A 12,367-nucleotide genomic window follows, 5' to 3' on the forward strand; every position below is an offset into this window, starting at 1 on the left:
AGAAAATGTACAAAAAATTGAAGAAAACATACAAAAAAGAAATTTCTATACTAGTGACACCACTTATAAACCTAAAATGAATACAATGATATATTACATCGCTGAGATCTTGTATATAGGTCCCATATGGGTCCAATATTGGCAATACTTACATTATGGCACCCAGAAAATTCTAACTATACTCAAAATATATAGACATACTATAACGTATATTGAACGTAGAAGAAAGAAACAAACAAACATCTGAGCGTGCCTTCGCACTGTCAATAGCAACTGGGGTATAAACCTGTTAGTACATACTGAAAGGTGATAATGTGTACCAGTCGTGTGTTAGCATGTCGCTTAAAGTATTTCCGGCAGCTCATGGAGCTATGCCTTCCACAAGGATGTTCATTTTGGCAATTGCTAAAGCAAATATAACTTGTAAGGTGTGCGTTAATATGTAGCGAACTGAGGTAATCTTCAGCATGCAATGACCATTTACTCAGTTTTAACACATTTTTTTCTGGTCATTAGCAAGGATATATGTATACTCATTTCAAAAATTCTTGAATGAAAAGTCTGGTTTCAAAATTGTCGGCAGTAACATCAGTTTGATTAAACACACTAGAAACATTAGCATTCATATTGATCAACATATGAGTGTATTTCTTTAAAGTATACACCCCTATTTCATAAGCATATGCATTTAAAATAATCTAAAATAAATGACCACGCTTGGTTTGCCGGAAGTCATATTTGAACATGTACCATTGTAAAATATGAAAGCATTACTTAGAAACAAGCATTATGTTAGAGTGTTAGTCCAAACCGCAAACATCCAAAGAGATTCAGTCATCCAGACCGGTGCACACTTGTTATCCAAACCGTTACATTCATTTTTTCACGACACTATACGTTTCGTGTCCCTTTGAAGCTTAGGTGCTATGTACACATCACAGTTTATGCATACTCTTACTAGAGATTATCATATAGTATATTTACATCCATTTATTTTGGAACATCTGACGCAAAATTGAACAATTTTCATGAGTTTATAAGATGTATTTATGCTAAATACGATTCCGATCGCCATGTCTGTCCGGTGATTACTTCTTTGGACATTACCAGTGTTACTGAACAGAATTTGGTAATGAAACGTAGCAAGACGTATTATATATGTATATGAACTTACATGACGTTACGTTGTTTTTTATTTGAGCGGCCATACTGGACAAATCAAAACACACGGCTACCGTTGTAGTTACCATGCAGTGAAACCTGAAGACCTAGAGCTGTGGCATTGTCTAGTGGACTTTTACCAAGATTATTCAAGCTATATTCCCAGGGTCAATATTGGTCCCGCCCCGTTGTCCCTTGAGTTTACATATAGAGTTCTATAGGAGAAACATAAAAATGCTCTTCTCTTAAAAACCGAGAGGCACAGAGCTTTGACATTTTACATGTGACATTGCCTAGTGTCCTTTACTTATATTTTTCGAATAATGACTAAGGGTCCAATTAAAGCCCCTCTCCGGAGTCACTTATTTTTTGTATGAGTTATATAGGAAAAGGTCTTAAAACATTATCTGATCATATTTCATAGACTGTTTAATTATTATTACCTGATGACACAAAATCATTAGGAGCCTCTTGATTGTGACCTTTACCTACTGACCTACTTTCTTGTTGTCTTTTTTTAAGATACAGCCTCGAAATTTGAATGACATATACAGCTTTGCACACTGATCTTAAAACTGACTTTCAGTGTCCATGAATATGACATACTGACCTACTTTCTTAATAGTTTAGCGTCAGTTCGACATTTGAAACATGTAGCTCATATTACTCAGGTGAATAGTCCAGTGTCACCATGACCCTCTTGTTATTTGTTTTATTGCAACAATTTCATTGTGAAGAACATGTTACATGCAAATCATGTAATTGAGGTATCGGGTTTACAAAAAAGTGACCGTATCATAAGTTTAAACTTTGGCAGACAGCTCAGAGTGAGAACAAAATACTGGATATAGAGTATATTTTTAAATCTAAAAGAGTTCCTGTAGTTACTCATAGCAGAAAAAAACATAAGCCAGTCATTGGTATATGCCGAACATTGGTGCAACCAGATGTTTTAAATAACTCACTTTAAAATCAGAAGGTTGAGAAACCTACTTAATGACACATTCAAACACATAAATGTTTGGTTACTATGTTTGTTTGTTAGTTTTTAGTTTAACACCGTTTTTCAACAGTATTTCAGTTATGTAACGGTGGGCATTTAACCTAACCAGTGTTCCTGGATTCTGTACCAGTACAAACCTGTTCTCTGCAAGTAACTGCCAACTTCCCCACATGAATCAGAGGTGGAGGACGAATGATTTCAGTTACAATGTCTTTTATCGAATCCTGACGGAGAACATACGCCTCGCCTAAGGCACGAACTCACGACCACGCGAACTGTAGATCTTAGCTCTCCCTATTGAGCTATTTGAGCTAAGTGGACGGGCTTTGGAAACTATGTATTTATATATATCAGGCATTTGAAGAAGAGTTTTTGAAGTGGACTTCGCAGATAGACTTTGGTAACGTTTTTGGAGCAAATGACACGCAACTCGAACACACCCTGGCTTTGGCATCTCCGTCACCAGCTTTGCATGCAAGCAAGTATAACTTTCATTTAAAGGCATATAGCTTTGAAACTTGTTTTTCTTTTTCTAGGTCAATAACAAATCTCATAGAATCAAGTCCCATTACTCTGGCATATATTTTGGGCAAATTATTGGACTTAGAAAATTCAAAGGGGTCCGACACGTGTGAGTCACCTTAATATGGCATAATAAATAGTCCCAAGTCACTGGGGGCAAAAACGTTGGTCACTATATATAGTACTGTGACAGTTACATATCTAGTGACCCATGTTTTTGCCCCCAGTGGCTTGGGACTATATATTATGCCATTTTAAGGTGACGCACACATGTCGGACCCCTTTGCGAAAATCCTGGTTGAAGTTTTGTATGCAATATCCAAAGCTAATGCAGATATTAAATTGAAACTTGACATGTAATTTTGGGGTTTTAAAAGTAGGTGATAGCATTAAGTCCCATAACTCTTGAACATGCATAGCCTCAAAATTAATGGAGCACATCCTGGTTTCAAATATCATGACTCATCTTGACTCTAAAAATCTACTTTCTCCATTCCAACATAGATTACGTTCAGAAAACATCTATGAGACTCAACTTCTTTCATTCTTCCAGGAAATGTTTGACAATTTAGAGGCTGGAAAACATTCTATTTTAATTTTAATGGATTTTTCAAAGGCAAACAAAAAAGCAGTTTTATGGATAAGATAATTTCTTAAAAACAGAACTCAGACAGTCGCAGTAGTGGTTATCAATTCAGATTCAGTGCTAGTAATGTCTGGAGTCCCTTAAGGTTCTGTGTTGAGTCCTTTTCTTTGTCTATGCTATATAAATGACCTGCCCAACAGTCAGATTTTCCGCAGATTACACTATTGTTTATTTAACTACTGATTCCTCAACTGACTCACAAAAACTGCAAAAAGACTGGGAGAACCAATGGTCTATGGAATTCAGTCCTGACAAATGTGAAATTATTAGAATATCAAAAACGAAAAACATCGTCAAATTTCCTTATAAACTTCATAACAGAGAACTTTAAGAAACAAAATTTGCTAAATATCTTGTGATTACCATCAGTAAAGACTTTAACTGAAAAAAACAACATATAGAAAACACATCGTATAAAGCAAGAAACACCCTTAAATGTATCAAAGAAATGTTCTGAGCAAGCAATGATCAAAATCTTAAGGAAACAGCCAACAAAACTTATGTCAGACTTCAGAGTATTGTAGTACAATTTGGCATCCATAGCAGAAAAACGTAACATATGAAATTGAACGGGTGCAAAGGGCTGCAGCTAGAAATATTTTCAACGATTAATCACAATTTAGCAAGGTCACATCTATGCTAGAAGCTCTCAAATCGCAAACACTAGAACAAAGAAGAAAACAAGCTTCATTAATCATGTTATACAAAATCAGTCATGACCTAGTATTTGTAAACCAAAATGAGAAATCTCAACTACCTTATTCCTTTTTCGAGGGCATAATACCACATGAACTCTTTCTTTCCCAGGACTATTCGTTACTTGAATGAATTGCATAACAACATCCATGCCAGAGAAAGCCTATCAAGCTTCACAGTTTCATACTTTCATGCACTAATCCATCATGATTTAAGCTCACTATTCGTAGAATGTTTTTCTTTGTTACTATTAGGTCATTTAACATTGTTCTGTACAATACGGAGATATATTTGGACGAGTATCCAGCTGAGAAAACCATATTGGACGAGCCGCTAGTCGAGTTCGATATGGTTTTCTCAGCTGGGTACGAGTCCAAATATATCTCGTATTGTACAGTACAATGTAAAATAACCTTTTTATTCTATATTTATTTTATCTTAGTAATACTATAATAATAGTTTAAATTAAAAATGTTTCACTGAATATTGTATTCCTGCCTTTTCTATTTTTTCCCAGCTTGGTATGAGTGCAAATATATATTATACAGAACAATGTTAGGCCTTAAATAACCTTTTTATTCTATATCTATTTCACTTCATGCGTAATATACGTAATTCATTGAATGTTGTTTTTTCTGCGTATCATTATTAAAAAAAGGATATGGTGCAACCTCTCTATAACAGCCATTTGGCGATTTGGGTGGTAATAATACTTTGCTGAGATACTATGCCCACAAACATTGTCAGCAAGATTGGTGAAGATCGGATGAAAACTGTTCGACTTAAAAGAGCGGACAAGGCTAAATTCCCCGTTTTTCGAGTAATTCAAGGACTATAATCAGAGGGTGCCTGGTACAATTTGGCTGGTTATCGAAACTGACCGAGATGTAATGCCCAAAAACATTGTCAGCAAGTTTGGTGAAGATCCGATGAAAACTGAATTAGGGAGCAGACATATTTTGGATGCTGACCGCCCGTCCACTGCCATTCATAATCTTCTCCATTTTGTTTCTTAACCGTTAAATAAAAACTGCTGATGTAGCTATTCAGACAGTCAAGGCTGATACCAATTTCTAGGTTTCGTCCGGAACGGCTTCTTTTAGCGACTTTTCAAATATTCCAACATCTGATGATCCTTTTTACTGTATTTTTAAGGTTTTTTTTTATTATTAACGAACGTTTTAATATCTAAATCAGATAGCATTGTTATCCCTTGAATCGTTTTTGTGTGTTGTAAACAAAAAAACTCAAATTAAATCCAGATTTCAAGACGCATAATCAAACTCTGTACATAGAGCGCCTACTTCATCCGATTTACATTCCGAACATTTTCACGCGTTTCGGGCTTTATCGTATGTTTAACATGGGACTGTTGAACCGTCCAAATACAGAAAATACAGGGGTTTTTTTTGTAACCGCGTGCGTCCAAATACAGGATTCTTGTACGCATGTGCATCCAAATACCGTAATATATTGTACGGTCACGTGTTGCAAATGAACGTTCGCGATTGGATAGATAAAATAGATATAGAATAATATTGCTTATATCATACTGTACCTTGTACCTTCACATTAACATTGTTCAGCATGCAAACAAAGTATATATACAGGGGCTGGGCCCATTATGCCCAAGGTGAAGGTCACAAAGGTGTTATACTTAAGTTATTTTTAAGGTTAAAGTTTTTCAGTAACCTTTGTTTTTCTATCATATCTTTTTTACTATTGCTTATATCCTACTGTAAGTTCACATAAACATTGTCCAGCATACAAACAAAGTCTGTGCAGGGGCTGGGTCCATTATACAAAAGGTCAAAGTCACCAAGTTGTTATACTTGGAATTATTTTCATGTTGATTTTTGTTTCGAAAGCTTCGTTTATAGACATATCTTTGGTACTTTAAAAGATAATGACTTGAAATTAAAAATATTTTTTTATAATCATCATCAACATCTGTGGTTACAATCCCCATAACTCTAATTGTATTTTTGACAGAATTATGCCCCTTTTATACTTAAAGCATTTTGGCAATCTTTGCTTTCTAGATATAACTTTAGTACAAAATAAGATAATGACTTGAAATAATAATATGATTTAATTCCATCGAAATAAAGAATTCCATACTTGACCTTTAACCCTCTGAGTAGTAGGGTCTTTTCATATCTTGGTGTATCTTCCTTTTAAGGCAGAGGTTTCTAATTGAGACAGAAATTCACTTTACTCTTAAATCGCCGAATATTGGAGCGCGTTGTCTTGCGGACAGCTCTTGTTTCCTGTCCAGTCCGTAACTTTGTCATGCAAAACAGGATTTGAAAATCAGTTGGCACAAATATTCCCCTGTATGAGACTACATGTCATATGCAAAACCCAGACCCTTAGCTGAAAGGCCAAGTTCACACTTGGAAATCAAAGACCAACGGGGCTTTTAAGCCCGACTATACGAAATATATAGAGAGCTATCCTACTCGCCCCGGCGTCGGCGTCCTTCTGCGTCCACACCTTGGTTAAGTTTTGATGCACTTTTTTTTTTCTCTTTATCTCTTTAGTTACTCCATGGATTTGCTTCAAACTTTAAACTTTCATTATCACCCAGATCATCTAGTACAAGGATCATAACTTTCGCACCAGTATTTTATGAATTATCCCCCTTTTTACTTAGAATTTCAGGTTAAAGTTTTGGTGCACTTTAACTCTACCTCAGTTGTTACTAAATAAATTTGATTCAAACTTGATTTAGTTGTTCGACTTCAGCACCCACATCATATGACACAAGGTCCATAACTCTGGCACCAGGTTTTCATGAATTGTGTCCCTTTTTTACTTACTAGAATTGTTATCACTGAAAGGATTTGATTCAAACTTAAAAATATTGTTCGACATCATCACCCACATTATATGACACAAGGGTCATAACTGTAGCACCAATATTTCATGAATTATGCCCCCCACACCCTCCCCTATTAACATAAAATGTTAGGTTAAAAGTTTGATGCACTATATCTAAAAGTAGTTGTAGCATATCATCACCCACACCATATGATACAAGGGCAATACGTCTGGCATTAATATTTCACGAATTGTGTCCCTTTTTACTTAGAATTTCAGGTTAATGCACTTTCACTTTATCTTTGTTATTACTTAATGAATTTGATTCTAACTTAAAATGGTTCTTCCACATTGTCGTCCTCATCATATGACACTAGGTCCATAATTCTGGCACTAATATTTAGTGACTTATGTCACCTTTTTACTTAGAATTTCAGTTTAATTTTGATGCTTTTTCACTATTTCTCTGTTGTTACTTAATGGATTTTATTATGTCTCCCACCACACAATTGTGTGGGAGACATATTGATGTACTCCTGTATGTCTGTCTGTCTGTCTGTCACAAAGCCTGTTCGCATTCTTAAGTCGAACATTTTTCATCCGATCTTCACCAAACTTGAACAAAATGTGTTTGCCAATAAATCCTCGGCCAAGTTGGATAATTAGCCCAAAACGGTACAGGCACTTCAGAATTATGGCCCTTGAATTACCCAAAAACTCTTAGGTCTTTTTAGCACATAAATCACCCAAAGGACCACTATAATGATTAGAAGTATAGGAGTCCTTTTAGGGTCCTTTATGTGCATGCGATCTAAGTCCAATCTTCACCAAACTTGAACAAAATGTGTTTGACCATAAGTCCTCGGCCAAGATCAATAGCTAGCCAAATCGGCCCGGACACTTCATAATTCTTTCCCCTGAATTACCGAAAATCTTTTTACTCTTGTCTGCGCTCTAAATCGAACAGTTTTCATTCGATCTTCAACAAATTTGAACCAAATGTTTTTGACCATAACTCCTCGGCCAAGTTCGATAACAAGCCAAATCGCACGAGGCACTAGCCAAATCGCCCGAGGCACCTCAGAATTATGGCCCTTGAATTACCCCAAATCAGCCTTTTTACTCTTCAAAGGTATATTTGTAGTGAGTAAAGAGTATATAAAGACTGACTTACTATTTAGATGATTAGGCAGTTGTTGGAGACATGTGCTTTTCTCAAAAGCAGCTTTAGTTCAAACTTAAAATGGTTGTCCCACATGGTCACCCACAGAATATGTCACAATGTTCATGATGCTGGCACCAAAATGCTATTAGTTGTAACTCCTTTTTACTAGAATTTCAAATGCTAACATGGCATGAACAGGGTCTGTTTCGTGTCCGGTCTAGAATTCTGTCATCCATTAAGGTATTATAATATTACTTGACATGAGACACCCAGAACCCTAGCTTAAAGGTCAATGTTACAATTGGGAGATCAAAGGTCAATAGGGGTTTTATCCTGTACGGTCTATAACTTTGTCATACAAAACGGGATTTAAATATCATTTGGCACAAATATTCCCCTAGATGAAACAACATGTCATGTGAAAAACCCGGAACATTAGCTGAAAGGTCAAGGTCACACTTGGAAGTCAAAGGCTAAAAGAGCTTTTCCTGTCCGGTCTGTAACTCAAGAATTGTTATAGGGATTTTAAAAATTCTTGGCACAAATGTACCCCATGATAAGACGATGTGTCATGCGAAACACACAGGTCCCCAATTCAAAGTCAAGGTCACACTTGGAGGTCAAAGGTCGATAGGAATTTTCTCTTGTATAACTCTGTCATCCGTGAAGGGATTTTGATATTACTTAGCACAAATATTTTCAGTAATGAGACAACGTGTCTAACGCAACCCCTTATCCATAACGCAAAGGTCAAGGTCACTGTAAGAGGTCAAAGGTCAATATAGTTTCCTTTCCTTTCTGGTCCATAACTCTGTCATCAATAAAGGGATTTTAATATAACTTGACACAAGAGGTTTCCCATAATGAGACAATGTGTCACGTGCAAAACCTTGACTTCAAAAATTGTTGGTGTATTTTCTTCAGAATAACTCCCCTTCAATATGATAATTCCTTCTATTTTTTTCTCATAATTTTCCACCAATTTCAATATTGAAATTAAATACTTTTTTGATATTTATAGATGTTATGAAATAATATACAACTGTAGACTTTTGTATATGCAAATTTTAATCCAAGTGTTGTGTTATGACATATTGTATATACATTTTGTATAGTACACTATTATTTATACATCATTGACAGATATCAAATCATTATATTACACTACAGTAGAGAAAATTAGATGCCTTCCAGTAGAGGACTTCGGACAATTTTTGTATTGCATGGCAATACTTCATTCACTTGTTTATTTTGGCACATTCATATTTATGTCACGGTATAAGGCCAGTTCTGGTGAAATGAAAAGGACCAACTGAAAGGTTCTCTTATTAGAAAATATTGCGCTGCAGCTAGTGAAAATTGTTAAGCAACAGTTTTAGTTGCCAGGTGTCTATTTTTCTATATCAAAGAATGTTTTACTTTTTTCTTAATTGACACTTGAATATTATCAATATATTTGGGATACGTTTAAGCCTGCTTTAAGAAGTTTACGTGTATTTGCCATAAACATGTAGTTCATTTGTAACTACCGGTTTTGTAAAACGACGGTCTAAAGAGCTGGTATGGATTCTGAAGAACGGGTTTTGGAGAAAAAACAATTAACAAAATTCTTGCATCCTGCTGAAAGTAAAGGTCATAGATTGTTATGACGGAGTATCTATATAAATGTGTCTTAAGTTGGGCAGTTTTGTTACTTTTATCAAATTACTATGGTGACATATTACCACACATTATTCAACTTACTTTCATTCTTATTATCTAGATAACCACATAATATCTATGATTAGCTCACCTGTCCCGTAGTGACAATGTGATCTTCGTTCGTCTTCCGTCAGCGGCGTCCGTCCACACTTTCTTGTGAACACTAATGAGACCACATTTTTCAAATGATTTTAATCAAACTTGCAAGATATCTTTAACAACAATAGATCATGGATTTCATGATGAATACCTTAGATCCAATCATAGGTTCCAGAGTTACGGCCCCTAATTGACACCTGAAAGAGCCAAAATTTGCTAATTTTTACCTTGTAAACACGACAGAAGTGACATTTTACATTTGATTGTAACCACACTTACACACAACTTAAGTCATAATAAGATCTCGATCCTTTCGAAAACCGGGTTCTATTTTGGTACTTTCAGCCATATAGAGGTTTCATTTATGCTTTGGTTTGATACAAATTTGCACAGAATGTTTATCTTGAAGATCTCTAGGCCAAGTTTAAAAATGGGTCACCAGGTCAAATCTGTCAAAAGATTGTGACACTGTAGAGGCCACATTTATGACCCTATATTCATGGAACTTGGTAAGAATGTTTATCTTGATGATTCCTAATCCAAGTTTGAAACTGGGTCAAGTGGGTTTAAAAAATATGTCACCCGCTCAGATCACAGGAAAAGCTTATCATCACTCTAGAGGCCAAATTAATGATCATATCTTCATGAAACTTGGTAAGACTGTTTATCTTGGTAATTCCAAGTTTACCGATATAGGGCCATCATGACCTCTTGTATTTATTTTGTTATCTTGTAACATCTTCGCAAAAACATTCCCAAGGAAGATAAATAAACGTAATATGAATTGTGAACTTCCTTCCCAAAACTGCCACCACTTGTTTACAAATCCAATATAATTAAGTGACTAACTTGTTAAGATTTCACGAAAACATAACTAGAAACGAATATAATAGGTGTAAAAGTTAATTAATACTAAATTTTAACTACCGGTAGTTATTCACTTAATTGTCTGGTTAGCTAGTTAGTTTTCAAGATTTCACGTTGCTACTTATTAAATTCGTTACAAGAAAATATTTCATGTTACCAGATATTAAAATAAACTGTAACTGCATTTAAAGATCATGTAAATTGTGGTGTTAACAGCTTTTCTCCTGCTGCAAGCGTTTGCGTATTTTGATATTTTGTCTGTATTCAAAGTACATTTCAATGTATAAACACATTATATGAGCATTATCGCGCCAGCAAATGGTATAAATATGTATGATGCTTACTGGTGCAAACATTTGAGTTAATAAAACCTCCCTTAATGGAAACATGACAGTGTTTTAAACGTGGTGGAGCTATACAGTAGTGGTGGCGCTTTGGCGTATGGTTTGCATTTTACTGTATTATTGCAGATCCATGTTGATTAAGATCTAAACAAAATGAACAAATCATATTTTCTTTCTAATATAACTCATACATTTTCTTTCAAAGAAAGTAAACAGAAAAGATTAAACAGCACATAACACATCATTTAAAAAAGAATAGTGTCCACCAAATTACATTTCATATAACATTATCAAATGTAACCTGACAAACATCGTCAGCATAGAATGATCTTATTGCATCGACAAACAGCATACATGCAACGTTATCAAATGTATTTTTTCGGACTGCGACTTAACTCACAAGTGACAGAATTTTTTTTACATTTTCTTTTTCAAATATCTGAGTGTATTTGTATGTTGGGTTAAGCGTCTTTTTCAGCATCAAATATTTCAAGAACTTCTTCTTATACTTCGGAAATCGTTTCCTCCTCATTTCTTTTAGTTAAAAAAAGGAATCAGTCCACTAAATGCCTAATTCATGACATTGCAAATGCAATAAGGTGTCACACTTCTCCACTTCACCAATTTTTTCAAGTATTTCAATTCACTGAAGTTACTCAGTATGGAGCTAATTTTCTCCAACAGGCAATGTCTTTCGTCATTGTACATCGGAAACTGCGGTAAAACATGACTTTCTGATTCCACCACATGAATACAAAATGGACAGGTTCTATTCATTTCAGGTATGTTTTCATATCGCCCGGTCTCTAGCCGTATCGGAGCAACACCACACCTAAATCTGACCGGAGCAGACCTATGTGGGAATGACATGTGAATCTTACAGTAGTTTTCACATTCATATTCACTTTTAAATAGACTATATGTTCTCAATTTATTACGATCAGTGCCGTTTACAAGATGTATTCTTTCTAAATCAGCCCTCCATTGAGCAATGTAATAATTCATTATAATTTCAGACATATCAGTCAGTAACTGCTGTCGTGAGAAAGGCAAATGCAAGTAAGAATTTAGCCCAAGTGACTGTAGCTTACTGGTCACAATGTAAACCCAGTTTTTACACCTACTATTGTCTTTGTGCAATGTCCAGTATTTTCTTATTTACTCTCAACCTGTCATAATTCAGGCAACGGCTCCAATGATTACAGACATATTTCATTTGTTCAACCATAATTGGCTCCCAGCCCATTTTACCTTGTACAGCAGCATTGGGAGTATACTTCCCAGTACCGAGAAAGAATCGCATGCTCTCTGGTGCACTGCATTAATACAGGAGTAAGATC

At 35.3% G+C, this 12,367-nt stretch overlaps 1 protein-coding gene across 1 annotated transcript in view; it reads left to right on the forward strand.

Moving 5' to 3' along the window:
• LOC128553209 (protein mono-ADP-ribosyltransferase PARP14-like) overlaps nucleotides 1-2,646 on the forward strand; it is a gene marked incomplete at its 3' end in the record, with an annotated part of 34,441 nt that extends 31,795 nt beyond the window's left edge. The window contains exon 7 of the mRNA XM_053534330.1: nucleotides 2,519-2,646. Coding sequence (XP_053390305.1) covers nucleotides 2,519-2,646 — 128 coding nt within the window. The remainder of the gene's footprint in view (nucleotides 1-2,518) is intronic.
• Nucleotides 2,647-12,367: the final 9,721 nt, after the last annotated feature.

The sequence above is a fragment of the Mercenaria mercenaria genome, unplaced genomic scaffold, assembly GCF_021730395.1.
Source record: "Mercenaria mercenaria strain notata unplaced genomic scaffold, MADL_Memer_1 contig_3589, whole genome shotgun sequence".
In the NCBI taxonomy this organism is placed as follows: Eukaryota; Metazoa; Mollusca; class Bivalvia; order Venerida; family Veneridae; genus Mercenaria; species Mercenaria mercenaria.